At 51.0% G+C, this 14,612-nt stretch overlaps 5 protein-coding genes across 5 annotated transcripts; 4 read left to right on the top strand and 1 right to left on the bottom strand.

The window, feature by feature from the left end:
- Positions 1 to 526: 526 nt before the first annotated feature.
- Positions 527 to 1,622, top strand: AtWU_02821 (phytanoyl-CoA dioxygenase family protein; the record flags this gene model as incomplete). Its single annotated transcript, XM_035497934.1, has 2 exons — positions 527 to 855; positions 914 to 1,622. The coding sequence occupies 2 exons, from the start codon at positions 527 to 529 to the stop codon at positions 1,620 to 1,622; spliced, it is 1,038 nt and encodes a 345-aa protein (XP_035353827.1).
- Positions 1,623 to 2,214: 592 nt separating this feature from the next.
- Positions 2,215 to 4,010, top strand: AtWU_02820 (MFS transporter; the record flags this gene model as incomplete). The annotated part of the gene is made up of 4 exons (XM_035497933.1): positions 2,215 to 2,368; positions 2,427 to 2,483; positions 2,545 to 2,861; positions 2,931 to 4,010. The coding sequence occupies 4 exons, from the start codon at positions 2,215 to 2,217 to the stop codon at positions 4,008 to 4,010; spliced, it is 1,608 nt and encodes a 535-aa protein (XP_035353826.1).
- A 139-nt stretch (positions 4,011 to 4,149) lies between these two features.
- Positions 4,150 to 6,471, bottom strand: AtWU_02819 (uncharacterized protein; the record flags this gene model as incomplete). The annotated part of the gene is made up of 4 exons (XM_035497932.1): positions 4,150 to 5,236; positions 5,285 to 5,694; positions 5,750 to 6,227; positions 6,305 to 6,471. The coding sequence occupies 4 exons, from the start codon at positions 6,469 to 6,471 to the stop codon at positions 4,150 to 4,152; spliced, it is 2,142 nt and encodes a 713-aa protein (XP_035353825.1).
- Positions 6,472 to 7,308: 837 nt separating this feature from the next.
- Positions 7,309 to 9,381, top strand: AtWU_02818 (tyrosine--tRNA ligase MSY1; the record flags this gene model as incomplete). Its single annotated transcript, XM_035497931.1, has 5 exons — positions 7,309 to 7,643; positions 7,724 to 7,877; positions 7,932 to 8,215; positions 8,269 to 8,614; positions 8,665 to 9,381. The coding sequence occupies 5 exons, from the start codon at positions 7,309 to 7,311 to the stop codon at positions 9,379 to 9,381; spliced, it is 1,836 nt and encodes a 611-aa protein (XP_035353824.1).
- A 603-nt stretch (positions 9,382 to 9,984) lies between these two features.
- AtWU_02817 (mismatch repair ATPase MSH6) lies at positions 9,985 to 13,848 on the top strand (the record flags this gene model as incomplete). The annotated part of the gene is made up of 5 exons (XM_035497930.1): positions 9,985 to 10,317; positions 10,377 to 10,427; positions 10,488 to 10,650; positions 10,699 to 13,085; positions 13,150 to 13,848. 5 exons carry the CDS (start codon positions 9,985 to 9,987, stop codon positions 13,846 to 13,848), a joined length of 3,633 nt encoding a protein of 1,210 aa, XP_035353823.1.
- Positions 13,849 to 14,612: the final 764 nt, after the last annotated feature.

Below are 14,612 nucleotides of genomic sequence, written 5' to 3'. Positions count from 1 at the left end.
GTGATCGCAGTGTAGACGACAATGGCAGAGTTTCCGAGCCCCTTATGAACAATGCCACGCGCCCACCACTATGTGTCCTTTACTGAGTTCTAAGCGTGAATTTACAAATCAATGTCGGCTTTTGCTTTTCTCCTCTGATTGTCGGGTTGTGGACATGGCGCGTTGTCGGGTTGTTGTTGCGGCTATACCCCCAGCACGGCCGAGCTCGGGCGAGTTTGTATGTTCGTTTCGAACCTGCTGACCATTCGGCAATCTATGAGTTCGACTACAGTTACTTGGTCATGGGAGTGGCGTTTTAAATCTCGGATGAGGATGGGCTCGGCCGTGTGTAAGGGATCAGTTCGGGTCAATTAACCTGGCTGGAGATCCAGTTGGAGGATAAAAGCGCGCGAAAGCTCCTCTGGCCGCCGAAGCCCTCGACGTCACCGAAACTGCTCAATCTCAAAGTACGGTTTCTTTCTTCCTTCCGAGGAGTCTATACTTCATATCTCAAAGTCAACAAATTGCGAGTAAAAGAGCTCTAAACATGGCACCCTCTCGTGTCGACTCTCCGGAGCCCATCCCATCCCCTGCCCCGGGAAAGCTTCAGTCCATCCAGACACAGCAGCCTCACTATGGTGACTTTCGTGATGACTTCTTTCGTGACGGTTACACTGTTATCAAAGGCGTGCTGAGCAAAGAACGCGCTAGCGAATACCAGAGCGAAGCCCTGACCTGGCTTGAATCATTCGGCCTTGGCTTTGACCGCAACGACAAGTCCACCTGGAAGAAGGAAAACCTCCCACAGAGCTGGAAGGGTGGCATGTACCTGCACTTCTCAGCTGCGCACGAGAAATATGTTTGGGACGTCCGATGGTAAGTCGCCTCTCTCCTTCTCTCTCTAGGGATTCATCTCGCTAAAGAACGACTACAGTGAGCCTGGCGTGATTGCTCCCTTCGCTAAGCTTTGGGGTACCGACGAGCTCGTGGTCTCCTTCGACACGGTGAACATTACTCTCCCTCAATCCATCGTAGGCACCTACGACTCCCAGCCCTGGCCACACTGCGACCAAGCGCCCGAGCGCAAAGGTCTGGTCTGTGTTCAGGGTATCGTTAACCTCTCCAACGCGGGCCCCGACGACGGTGGACTCATCGTAATGAAGGGTTCTGCGGCGCTCTTTGACCAATTCTTCGAAGAGAACCCCGTTACTGGTCCCACCCCCTGGCGCACTGCCAAGCATAAGGATTTCCACCCCTTCTCTGACAAGGATCTGGACTGGTACCGCGAGCGTGGATGTGAATTGATTAAGGTCTGCGCTGAACCTGGAGACTTGATTCTCTGGGACTCGAGACAGATGCACTGGGCTCAGTTCGGGACCTCGGATCTGGTGCGCACTATTGTCTATGCTACGTATACACCGGCGGCATGGATGAGCGAGGAGGATCGGGAGAAGAAGAAGGAATTATTCGAGGCATATGAAACAACTACACACTGGCCGCACACGAATTTGTATACACATGGGAAGGCGACGGTGAAGGTGGATGGGGAGGAAGTTGTGGATCCGTTGGAGAGGGACGAACCTCTTACCAAGCCGGTGAGAAGTGAGAGATTGTTGCAGTTGGCAGGTGTGAAGCCGTACTAGCAGCCTGTAGTATTAGTTATCTTACAATTTCACTCCTTTTGTTATGACTGCACTATGATCATATCGTAAGCCATCGGATGCGAAACAAGTGTCCACTATGCAGAACACTGCATATACACCCAGCTGTAGCACCACACAAACCTCTCCACGACCTTGAACAACCCATATCCAACCCATCAATTACACCTAACACCTATCTGGGAGCTATCAATGTGAACAGTATTCGCAATTCGGTTACGGCAACATCGTGCATTGCCGCCGTGCGGCACGCGCACCTCCGCCCGGGTGAGCTCGGGCGAGATTCTCCCATCTCGCTGGTTCCTTCATTTCTTCACCATCATCTTCCATCAAAACATACTTTCGGCTCCACGTTTTCACGCCAACTCCACGCTCGGACACGATGTGGCTAATGAACTAGACTCCATTACGAAGACAAGTTTTACCCCATGGGGTAGTGGATAGCGTCAGGATGGACAGCATATGAAGGCCGGGAGGAAGCGGTCCTTAGTCCATTCCTCCCTGGTCTTTCATTGATAAACTGTGGTAGGACACAGCTCCTACACGCACAAGACACATGTCTGCACATAGCAATATGGATGACAAGGATATCGACGCAACGCACCATGAACTTGCTATGGACAAATCCCTAAAGCGTCATGGCAAAGGCAGTAACCCAACCGGCACAGTGAAACTAGTCGAGGATGGGGAAATAGTGTTGATTCCGACGCCGTCTCCAGATCCAAGAGGTTTGACTTCCTTAAACTTTGTTTGTGAGGATTATATAGCTAACGAAGAGGGGAACAGACCCCTTGAACTACCCTCAATGGCAAAAATGGGTGATCACGTTCGTGCTGGGATTGTGTACGCCTCTGTTCCTCATCTCTCGCACATACCAAGATACCATCTAACACAGTCATATCAGTCTCCGTCCTAGGCGTCCTGATGACCTCCGGAATGGGACCCTTCGTCACTTTAATGCAATCCTACTACGACTACAACCCCCACACCGACGATCTAATGACCTACCCAACCCTCTTCATGGGGATCGGTAATGTCATCGCTATGCCACTCGCCATGGCAATCGGCAGACGCCCAGTATTCCTAGCCTCTGCATTGGTTCTAACCGTGGGATCAATCTGGTGTGCTGCGAGCACGAGTCTTGGATCGCATATAGCGGGCAGAGACGTGTTGTCGTTAGCAGCAGGGCAGTCGGAGGCATTATGTCCGCTTATTATCCAGGTACATCCCCATTACCGACCCCTTACACCTTACACTTCACAAGCCGGAGACCCTAACCAAAGTTACCAGGAAATCCACTTCGTCCACGAACGCAGCAGCCGCCTCGCCTGGTTCAGCGCGATCCAATCCATCGGCACAGCCGCCCTCACCATCGCGACATCCTACCTAGTAAGCAGCCTGGGCTGGAGATGGTGGTACGGGGTATTCTCCATCGCCAGCGGGCTAGTCTTCATCAGCGCATTCACCCTCGTCCCTGAATCCCGCTACGACCGACCAACCGACGCCTTCGAAGGGGAAGTGCACGTCCACCACGACGGCGAAGAACAAGTCATCGTTCACGCAACCACCAAGAACCGCGTTCCACTAGACTTCACCAACTACAAAGCACGCACCTGGAAACACACTCTAACCATCATGCATCCACCCGCAAACTGGAAAGAAGCCCTAACATGCTACAAGCAAATGGGCCAATGCATCCTCTTCCCCAACATCCTCTGGGTAGTCCTCATGAACAGCGTCTCCCTCGGAATCTACGTTATCGGAGTGACAGAGTACGCCTCTGTCCTCGGCGCCCCTCCATACAACTACCCAACCACAAGCCTAGGCCTAGTCCAGGGTGGACAAATCGTGGTCGCAATGATAATGGTTCCCGTGCTAGGCTACGGCGGCGATCAGCTATATAAATTGGTCGCAAGGCGTCGAGCGAACGGCACCGTTGAGTCTGAGGTTCGACTTATCCCTATGCTGCTGCCTATTATTGTCCTGCTTATCTCATGCGTCATCTTTGGCCGTGCTGCATCTCATCCGACGGAGTGGTCGCCCTGGGCAATCACCACTACCTTCAGCGGGTTATATTTTGCCTATATTGGAATTATCCTCAATGGGTATACTTATTCTCTGGACAGTTATGCGGAGCGGGCAGCGCCGATTCTGGTTCTGATTTGCGCCATCCGTGGGTTTATCTCTTTTGGGATCTCGTTTGGGGTTACGAAGTTTATCACCGAGCAGGGTTTTCAGGGTGCTTTTGATATTTGTGCGATTATTGCCGGTGTTGTGGCTGCGTTGGGAATTCCAATTTTCGTCTTCGGGTGGTGGATTAGGAAGGTTACGATGAAATATGCGGTTGATGGGAGGACTGCGGAGTTTTGATTGGGTTGCGTAGTATTGTTTTGTAAATGTTTGTTGGTCTGGACTAGCTATTTGATGTGACTTTGAGATTGGATGCAGTATATACAAGTGCTGATTCATTGGTGACTGTAAACATATATTAAGCCTATAGTTCATTCTATTAGAGGGACACCTCACTTGGAAATGTCATTAGACACCCAGGGTCCAGCCAGGGGAGCGACATGTCAATGAGCTCAGAAGAAAAGAGATCATCTGCGAGTGGGAATTCGTCCCCTGCGTCGCTGGCCATTGTCGCAAACCGACTCAGAGTGTTCGGTAGTATATCCCCATACGTAGCGGGACTAGGATCCGCGCTATGCATCTGCTCGTCATTGTCTGATACCGCTTTGGTCGCCTCTCCGGTCGACGACGGGTCCGCAAATAGAAACCTCAACGTGAACTCTGTATCGGGAAATGAAGCCCATAGTTTGGGAGAAGCGACAAGCTTCATGAGCCGGACGAACACCCTCTGGTCGATAACTTGTCTCAATCGTATAACGTCAGATAGCTCAACAAGGCGGCGCAGAACAACTAAGGCGTCGTGTCGTGTATCTGTGCATGTTCGCTCTAGGAGGTAGATGCCGAACAGAATCAATGCCTTTTCTTCAGCCACTTCAGCAGATGACCGATGCTGGCGGAAACATATCAGATCCAGAGCCAGAAATATAGCAGCCGTGACAGTGGAGCATGTGGTTGCCCAGAACTTATGGAAATGGGGACATGGATCATGGTATCGCCGAGACAGAATGGCTTTCGCGCATGAAATACCGCTCTGCAGCACATCGTCTTCTGTAGTAGAGGTACTGCTGAGCAATTGGGGGATCACAGCGACGCACAGGTTTATGTGCCAGCAGTCTAAGCAATTGAAGATGAGGTAGCGTTGGACGTAGATCCATTCAGGTCCTTGTTTAATCTGAAGAATGGGTTCATCGGTCCCAGGGTAGGAGAGGTGGGGTGGAAAAGAAGCAGTGACAGCGTCGAGCTCCTCAAAGGAGGCTTGAACAGTTGCTGTCGTCCATTCTTTGATGGATCTGGCGTGATTCTGCATGGTGGCGGCGAGCTGGGCCATTGCTTTATGGTACTCATATGGGGATGGGACTTTCTCGCCACTAGCTAAGGTGGGAGAAGTTTCCTTGTTATCTTCTGTTTCTAGCACGGTTGTGAAGGAGTCCGGGTGTATGGAAATTGGACGCGACCATACAGTCATCCTGAGCTTAGCTTAGTGAAATCCAACACAAAATGAGCAGACGACGTACCAGTCACAGATCACCAAGGTCCACCAAAGCCTGCGATAAACGTTTTCATCTTTCCGAATGAGCCCTGTGTCTTTTACTGGCGAGGTATTTTGTCGCTCGTGACGTCCTCCGAGACGATCAATTCCAATCAAGCGGGCAATATTGACCGCAAGGCCGTGTAGAGTATATTCGCGACATGACTCGCCAAGATTCTTGTGTACGATATTCAAAATCACCAGTGTCTGGACAGTCGAAATACTGGGCTTGCTCAAGTAGTTGGCATAGTTGAGCTCCTTCAGAGCGGCTTCGCACCAGGTACGGCATAGCTCCGTGGGTACTCTGTTTAGGAGCGATGGCTTGTAAGAAGGGAGCGACTCTTGGAGAAAGCGGACCTTGCAAATTTTGTCCTCTCCCATGAAATATACTCCTGTCTATCGAAAAATGAGCCTTGAGCTTTCTCTAGCCTGACGGGAACTTACAACTTACGGCCAACACACTAAGATACACCGCAATCCAGGCATGGTTCCTTGGGCTGTCTAATCTGCTGTGGCTTAGGTGGTCCCAGAACGAAGAATGATCAACCATAAATCCTGAAGCATCTAGAGCACAATGAACCCATCCGAAATGATCCAGAGAGAACCGCACAATCGTTTCGCTCCAATGCCGATCTGGTAATACAAGTAGTAAGTGGTCGTCCCTTGGATGAATTGTGCTCCGGGGGACTTGTGACGCTTCCACCAAAAGTCCAAACGGTAGACTCTGAAAATCGTTCAGAATCTTGTCCGAAGATTGTGGATTTCCTGCAGCAGGAGATAGCCGGAAGATATCCGCCTCAAGTTTCAGCGTTTCAGGCCGAGAGAGTACGGATTCTAGCTGCCTGATGCGAGTTTTGAGACTGGAGTTCTCTCGCACAAGGCTCGATTCTGCGTCTGAATCATCGACTCGTATCTCCTCGTCTACTGCACTATGTTTTTCATAAAATCAGTTTACTGGACCAAGCAGCAATTGGGCTTGAGACAGAAAAGAATGCGGTGGGCTCACACGGTGACCTTGCCATGGACCCTGACAATCTCGCGCTTGCAGGCAACAGTATCACCGCGGCGGATGCACTCTTCGCATGGTATTTTCTTGGAGCATTTGATCTTTCTCCGAGCACATTGCATGCATGTTCGGGGGACTCGCTGGGTCTGTCGCATAGGTTGCGGCATGGCTAGACACATGTGCCAACTACACAGTTGACATTTGGAGAGTAACCAGCCAGGTGCCACAATCCTTTATGCCATAAGAGAGAATGTAGCGACCACAGAAGGTTATAACCTGGCCGGGTGAGCTCGCCCGAACTCGGCCGAGGTGAATCCCATGCGCTTTGGTTCTTCGGCATTTCGGTTCCCCGCATTTTGGACCTGCAGCTAATACTTTCCGGGGCAAGCTTCCTGGGAACACTCTGCTGCATACTGATCTAAGTGTTGGGTATCACACAATTTTGGGAGAATAAACATATTATGTAACAATTCATGATAACGTCCTCAGGCCTTCTTAGTAGCCCTGGTGCTGTACAGTTTGTGGGGTTCGGTAATTTTTTTGTGATGGGTGACATAGTAGCTGTCAAAATATATATCGGAATGCCGGTGCATTATGAAATATGCTCATGATCACTTGCGCTGGAGCAGTATATGACAGCGTATTTGAAGTAATTGCCCTGGTTGGCAAAGGCAAAGCTGGAAACTGAGCTGCATGAGAGGCCAGAAAGGTAAGGAATTAGGATGTAGTTGCTTATTTTAAATAGTCGACAACCAAATAACTGCAGGAGCGTGTGGCTTAACTCCGCTTAGCTCCGGGTATTTCGGGCGAGGTTCTGCCAATCTAGGCGGTGTATATGGCGGTAGGGGGCAATGAGCTCCGCGTCAACAATTCTCCGTCGCGGCGCAACTGATCGGCTTCTTATCGGAGGTAATTTTCCAGTTGAGTGATCTGCCATTCTCGCGCAATACCATAGCCAGTCAGTCACAAGCAGCCATTGGTTGACTTGTCTGTTATCTGGTATCATGAGGCCATACACAGGGGCTCTGCCGCGCGCGGTACGCCTTCATTGCCCGAAGAGTTTACCACAGAAAACATTATGCGGCGCTCGCAACTATGCGCGGACCGCAGAAGCGTTGCGGATGAACCAGTCGCCCTCCAGCAGCATTCGCCCTATGCTTAGATGTCCAGCCTTCCAAATTGCATCGGATCAAAGACGTTGGATCTCGCGGAAGTATGTGCAGAAACAGCTGGAGGCCAAAAAGGAATGGAGTGACTTTGCGGACGAGATTGAAGCAGGAAAGAGGAAGAGCTTTGCACAACACCTTGAGGAGCGGGGACTTTTGCACGATGTTGTTGGGTAGGTGATTTCAAAATAACATACATATATTAACTGAAAATGACGGTGGTTGGCTAATTGGACCCTCTCATCAAATGCAGAGAACGAGAAACATTAGACCGTCTCTTCACGCAACGGCGAGTTGGCATGTACGCTGGCGTGGATCCTACCGCCCCGTCTTTACACGTTGGTCATATGCTGCCTTTTATGATTTTGGCTTGGGGCTACGTCTGGGGCTTGCCGGTCACATTTCTGGTCAGTCATATGCGCATGGATGGGTAATAACGGAGCATGGCTAATATCTCGCAGCTTGGTGGCGCTACCGCTCGCTTCGGTGATCCAACAGGACGACTAAAAAGCCGCGATCAAGTTCACTCATCCGTTCGGAAAGCCAACATGGCGAGCATGCATATGCAGCTTAAGAAGCTGGGCCACAGCATTGACGTGTATGGCCGAAGACATGGCTACACCAATAAGTACTGGCGGCGTGCCCTTGTCAACAACAACACCTGGTGGAATTCGATGCCTGTCATAGAGTTGCTTAGAGACCTAGGCGTTCACACCCGCCTCGGACCTATGATGGGCCGGGATACGTAAGTTCACTCTTGCCCCAATTTTCGCCAGGGTGACGCTCACATGAACATAGGGTCAAAAACCGGCTGTCCAAGGGAGATGGAATGTCCTTTGCCGAGTTTACTTACCCCCTAATGCAGGCATGGGACTGGTGGGTACTCTTCAAGAAGGGCGTTCAGGTTCAGGTTGGCGGCTCGGACCAATACGGGAATATTCTCTTTGGCATGGACGCTGTGAAGTCGATTGGCAAGAACCAGACCGAACCTGAGGAACGACTCGACTTTAAAAATGAACTCGATAGGCCTATTGGTATCACAACTCCCTTGCTCACGGCTCCGTCTGGCGAGAAGTTTGGCAAGTCAGCTGGGAATGCGGTCTGGCTCGACAAAGACATGACCTCCACTTTCGAGTTATACCAGGTATGAAGCATCACCTCAACAACTAGCATGGCCCAACTGATGGATGGCAGTTCTTCGTTCGCACACCGGATGACGTTGTCGAGCGCTACCTAAAGATGTTCACCTTCTTGCCGCTGCCCGAAATCGCTAAGATTATGGAGGAACAAAACAAGGATCCATCTAAGCGCGTGGCCCAGCATGCTCTTGCTTCAGAATTCGTCGAGCTGATCCATGGCAAGGCGGAGGCTGATGCGGTTGCTCTCCAACATCGTCAGCTTTTCCGTCCACGGTTATCTACAGCAGAACCAAGCCCCCTGCCTCGGAAACCCGCGACCGGTGGTAGCCCCCAGTCACCAACGGCCGGCTTTGTTACCCCAGAATCTGGAAACCCCTATGCCCCCCAAACCAACTTTGCAAACATGCCCCAAGTCAACATCACCCTTCCGCGGTCTCTAGTGTACAATCAGACGCTCAACAAAGTCCTCTGGTCTGCAGGGCTTGTTGCTTCCAAGAGTGAAGGCCACCGTGCAATTGAGAACCGGGGTGCTTATGTCGGTAGTCGTCCGGGAGATAGCGGGCAAATGAGTGACGACCTTGCGTTCACCCCCATCAAGGTGTGGCCCGCGGCGAAGACAGAGGAGTTCGTCATTGGAGACAAACTCTTCTTGAAGATGGGCAAGTGGAAGTTTAAGATCGTGACCATTGTCAGCGATGAAGAATTCAAGGCGGCTGGATACACTGCGCCTGGGTGGGAGACGGAAGCGCCGGAAACCGGCAACAGCAACTAATGGCCCTCTGGCTGAGCTTGAAAGGCTCTGACTTGATCATACACTTCTCATTGTATTTTTAGACATGTATATACACCATGTATGCCAACTGTACCTGACGATCGACAATTCTATCTCAGCGGGGTGTAGCCAAAAAGGACCAGTATATTGACTAGCTTCGCGGTAGCTGTGTCCAGCTGCCAGGCAGTGGCGGTGTTGAGTGATCATGCAGGCCCTTTCGCCTGATTTTCATTTCTATTTGCAAGTAGGCTTTGAACGCCCTTTCTATGCTACCACACGTCCAGTTGATGTATCAAATTTAAACTTCCGGTTTACCCCATACTCCGATCTCCACCGGGTTTCCATTGGGCGAGAGGCACCCGGGCTGTCAGTCTCGAAGCAGAAGGCGGCGGCAGAAATCCACTTAACGCGTCGACGCGTGACGCCCGTTTCTCGCTGCGCTCCCCAGGACCGTCCACCCAGATTCACCCTGTCCGATGTCCATCCCCTCCGTCCCTTATTTCTAAAATCCATTGACCCATTAAATGGGCCTATTTCCTTATTATAAAGCATGATATAAACTACCATCAACCTGACCCCTGATATATAACAATATACCCCATAATGGCTAGAGGAACCCCCGCCGCCTCCTCTCCCACGACTGCGACGCCGCCCACCGGAGCCTTGAAACGTTCCACGTCCAGCACCCAGAACATGAAAAACCAAAAGTCAATTCTTGGATTCTTTCAAAAGTCGTCTCCATCCACGCCGTCCACTGCTCGTAATGCGGAGCCTGCTTCTTCTCCGGCGGAGAGGGTCTCAGAGCAGCGACGCGGAGGTGCGAAGGGCGCGGCGGAACGGAAGAAGGGCGTTCCCAAGTTCAAGCAGGAACTGGAGCTGGTGCCTAGTAGTGACCTAGTGATTCCGGAGGAGGATGAGCAGAATGATAATGCACAGGTGCGATTTGCCGACAGCGGTGTGTTCTCGGTATTGACGACTAACTCATGATGCTGCAGGAGAGTCCGAATGGCAAAGCCGAGATGAAGACGGCATCCCCATCGCGACGGGTAAGGACCTGAACCTTGGCATTTGTTAATTTTAAATGTGCTGATAACTCATCCTTCCAGGCCAAGAAGCAGGTCAATTACGTCGAATCCGACTCCGAAGGCGAAGATGACGACGAGAAGATATTCCGCCCTAGTCGCAACAGCAGGAACAAGCGAAGGAAGATGTCTCCTGAAAGTGATGATGAGTTCAACGATGGCGAAGATGTGGGCTACTCCGATGATGGTGAGATTTTGTTCCCACATCTCTGCATGCTATTCTGACCGGTTTTAGAAATGGACGACTTCATTGTTGCAGACGATTCGGACGAAGAAACGAAACCTACCAAGAAGCGCAAGAGACCATCGACCCAACCGAAGAGCAAGTCCTCCTCTTTACCACCTGTATCACCTGATGAGGACTTGGACCTGGACATACCAGACGCATCTGCCGGTACAGCTCTCAAGTGGACGTACGACCCAGAGAACTCCGAGCCACGCCAGCCTCGCACAGCACCGGTTACTCCAAAGAAATCATCGGGAGCCACGAAGCAGAAAGCACATGTGACGGAGCCTGAACAACGGTATGCCTGGCTTGCAAATATCCGAGACATTGACGGGCATCCTATCGGCCACCCTGAGTATGACCCTCGCACTCTATATATCCCACCATTGGCTTGGACCAAGTTCTCGCCATTCGAGAAGCAATACTGGGAGATCAAACAGAAATTCTGGGATACTGTTGTTTTCTTCAAAAAGGGCAAGTTCTACGAGCTTTATGAGAATGATGCTACCATCGGACATCAATTGTTCGATCTAAAGCTTACTGATCGTGTGAACATGCGCATGGTTGGTGTTCCGGAGATGAGTTTGGATCACTGGGCCAACCAGTTCGTGGCCAAGGGGTTCAAGATCGCTCGTGTTGACCAAATTGAGTCAGCCCTGGGCAAGGAGATGCGCGAACGTGATGGTAAGAAGGGCGGAGGTAAAGAAGACAAAGTCATTAGAAGAGAATTGTCGTCAGTTCTCACGGCCGGTACCCTTGTGGAAGGCTCCATGCTGCAGGATGACATGTCTACGTACTGTGTTGCTATCAAGGAGGCTCTGATCGATGACAAACCTGCCTTTGGTATCGCTTTTGTCGACACAGCAACCGGCCAATTTTTCCTATCGGAATTTGTGGACGATGTTGACATGACGAAGTTTGAAACTTTTGTCGCGCAAACCCGACCACAGGAGCTTCTTTTGGAAAAGTCTGCAGTGTCCCAGAAGGCTTTGCGCATCTTGAAGAATAACACTGGCCCGACTACGCTCTGGAATCATTTGAAGCCGGTGAAAGAGTTCTGGGAGGCTGACATTACGGTCAAGGAGCTCGATGTGAGCGAGTATTTCGTCTCGCAGGACGATGATAACCTGCAAGCTTGGCCTGAAGCACTCCGAGAAGCCCGGGACAAAGAGTTGGTCATGTCTGCATTCGGTGCTTTGGTGCAGTACCTCCGACTCTTGAAGATTGACCGTGATTTGATCACCATTGGCAACTTCACTGCGTACGATCCGATCAAGAAGGCCACCAGCCTGGTGCTGGATGGTCAAACTCTTATCAACATGGAGATATTCTCCAACTCTTTCGATGGAGGCTCTGAGGGCACCTTGTTCCAGCTTTTGAATCGGTGTATCACACCTTTTGGTAAGCGCATGTTCAAGCAATGGGTATGCCACCCGCTTGTGGATGCAACTAAGATCAATGCTCGGTTGGATGCTGTGGATGCCCTCAATGCTGATCCTACTGTCCGGGACCAATTCTCGTCCCAGCTGACCAAAATGCCTGACCTGGAGCGACTCATCTCCCGTGTCCATGCTGCGAACTGCAAGGCCCAAGACTTCTTGCGCGTTCTGGAAGGATTTGAGCAGATTGAGTACACCATGAGTCTGCTCAAGGAAAGTGGCTCAGCAGGAGAAGGTGTCATTGGGCAATTGATCAGCGGAATGCCTGACCTGAACGACCTGCTCGAGTACTGGAAGACTGCTTTTGATCGTTCCAAGGCGAGGGAGAACGGTATCTTGGTACCGAAGCCTGGTGTTGAAGAAGACTTTGACAGCTCCCAGGAGAACATTGAGCAAATTCACCGCGACCTCGAGAGCCTCCTGAAGCGTGTACGCAAAGAGCTAGGATCTTCCGCTATCATTTACAAGGACAATGGCAAGGAGATCTACCAATTAGAGGTGCCGATCAAGGTCAAGAACATCCCAAAGAACTGGGACCAAATGTCTGCTACGAAACAAGTCAAGCGCTACTACTTCCCGGAGCTGCGCAAGCTCATTCGTCAGTTGCAGGAGGCCCAAGAAACACACAGTCAGATCGTCAAGGAAGTCGCTGGCCGATTCTATGCACGATTTGACGAAAATTACACCACCTGGCTTGCTGCCGTTCGCATCGTAGCCCAGCTTGACTGTCTCATCAGTTTAGCCAAGGCCTCATCCTCTCTCGGCCAGCCCAGCTGCCGGCCTGTCTTCGTGGACGACGAGCGAAGCGTTCTCGAGTTCGAGGAGCTGCGCCATCCATGCCTGATCTCCTCGGTAGGCGACTTCATCCCTAACGACGTCCAGCTCGGAGGCACACACGCGAACATTGACCTCCTCACCGGAGCCAACGCTGCCGGAAAGTCCACCGTCCTCCGAATGGTGAGCCAGCCCTTTCCCTCAATAGCTTTTTCTAGAAGATCCAGACTAACCCTGAAAACTGTAGACCTGCGTCGCCGTTATCATGGCCCAAATCGGTTGCTACCTCCCCTGCCAATCCGCACGCCTCACCCTAGTCGACCGAATCATGTCCCGTCTAGGTGCAAACGACAATATCTTCGCCGCCCAATCGACCTTCTTCGTCGAGCTCTCCGAGACCAAGAAGATTCTCTCTGAAGCCACACCCCGTTCGCTTGTCATCCTTGACGAACTGGGCCGCGGTACCAGCTCCTACGACGGTGTGGCCGTCGCCCAAGCCGTGCTGCACCACGTGGCCACGCACATCGGCGCTCTCGGCTTCTTCGCGACCCACTACCACTCCCTTGCTGCCGAGTTCGAGGGACATCCTGAAATCGCACCAAAGCGTATGCGCATCCACGTTGACGATGAGGAACGCCGCGTCACCTTCTTGTATAAGCTTGAAGATGGCGTTGCGGAGGGCAGTTTCGGTATGCATTGTGCGGCGATGTGTGGTATTCCGGACAAGGTTATTGAGCGGGCAGAGGTGGCTGCTAAGCAATGGGAGCATACGAGTCGGTTGAAGGAGAGTTTGGAGAGGAGGAAGGGAGGTGGATTGGTGGGGATGGGGTGGTGGAGTGATGTTGCTTGGGCGTTGAGGGACACGATGGCTGAGAGTGAGGAGGGTGCTCAGGAGGTGAGTGATCGCAGTTTGGAGGTGTTGAGGAAGGCGATTGAGGCTTTGTGAGGGGGTGCAGGGTTTCTTCCGGGTTATTGAAAGACATACATGCCTACATAGATGTTATCTTCTGTTTTTGTTATCCTTATGAGTAAGGACCGGGTGTTAAAATTAGGGCTACGTTTCGAAAAGTGAGGATATAATTGGGCTTTAGTTGTTAATCTGAGGTATTGAAATCGGATACGTGCCACAAAACCAATATCCATAAAGTCTGCATATGTAGTTACTCTTTTGATAGCTATTACTCGAAGTCTTGCGGCTTTCACCTATTACTATTTAGTACCAGGTACTTGGGAGACTTGAAGATGATGGAAAATAATAATAATATAATCATTCCAAGAAACTATGACTGCTCGTGATGATGGATACTCCAGTTCCTTCCCTTTGGAGAGAGATACCCATCCAACTCAAGAACAGAACCATACCAAGTAAAAATACCCAAGGTTATCAGATTATTGCATTGTCCTAGATGTTTATGCCTTGAAGGGTGAGGGGAACCCATGCGGCAGATGAGTTCAGCTGGACGAAAGACGAACCCAATAACTGTCTGCCCCATTTCCAAAATAACCCTGAAAATAGATAGAGAGGAAAGAAGACAAATACCACCTATTTCGAAACCTGCTCACATGTAAACACAACTACTGGTCATTGCTCACCTCCCTCTGTTGGAACTGCAGATCATATTCAACCTTCAAAGCCCATATATCATGCGGGCCTATATTACTACCTTCACCAGTGCTTATTTAAAAGGTATAGTATGTCTGGCATCTTCC

This window comes from Aspergillus tubingensis (genome assembly GCF_013340325.1).
Source record: "Aspergillus tubingensis WU-2223L DNA, scaffold_4, whole genome shotgun sequence".
NCBI classification, from domain to species: Eukaryota; Fungi; Ascomycota; class Eurotiomycetes; order Eurotiales; family Aspergillaceae; genus Aspergillus; species Aspergillus tubingensis.
The sequence above is the reverse complement of the archived record's forward strand: the minus strand, read 5'-3'. Positions and strand labels throughout refer to the sequence as shown.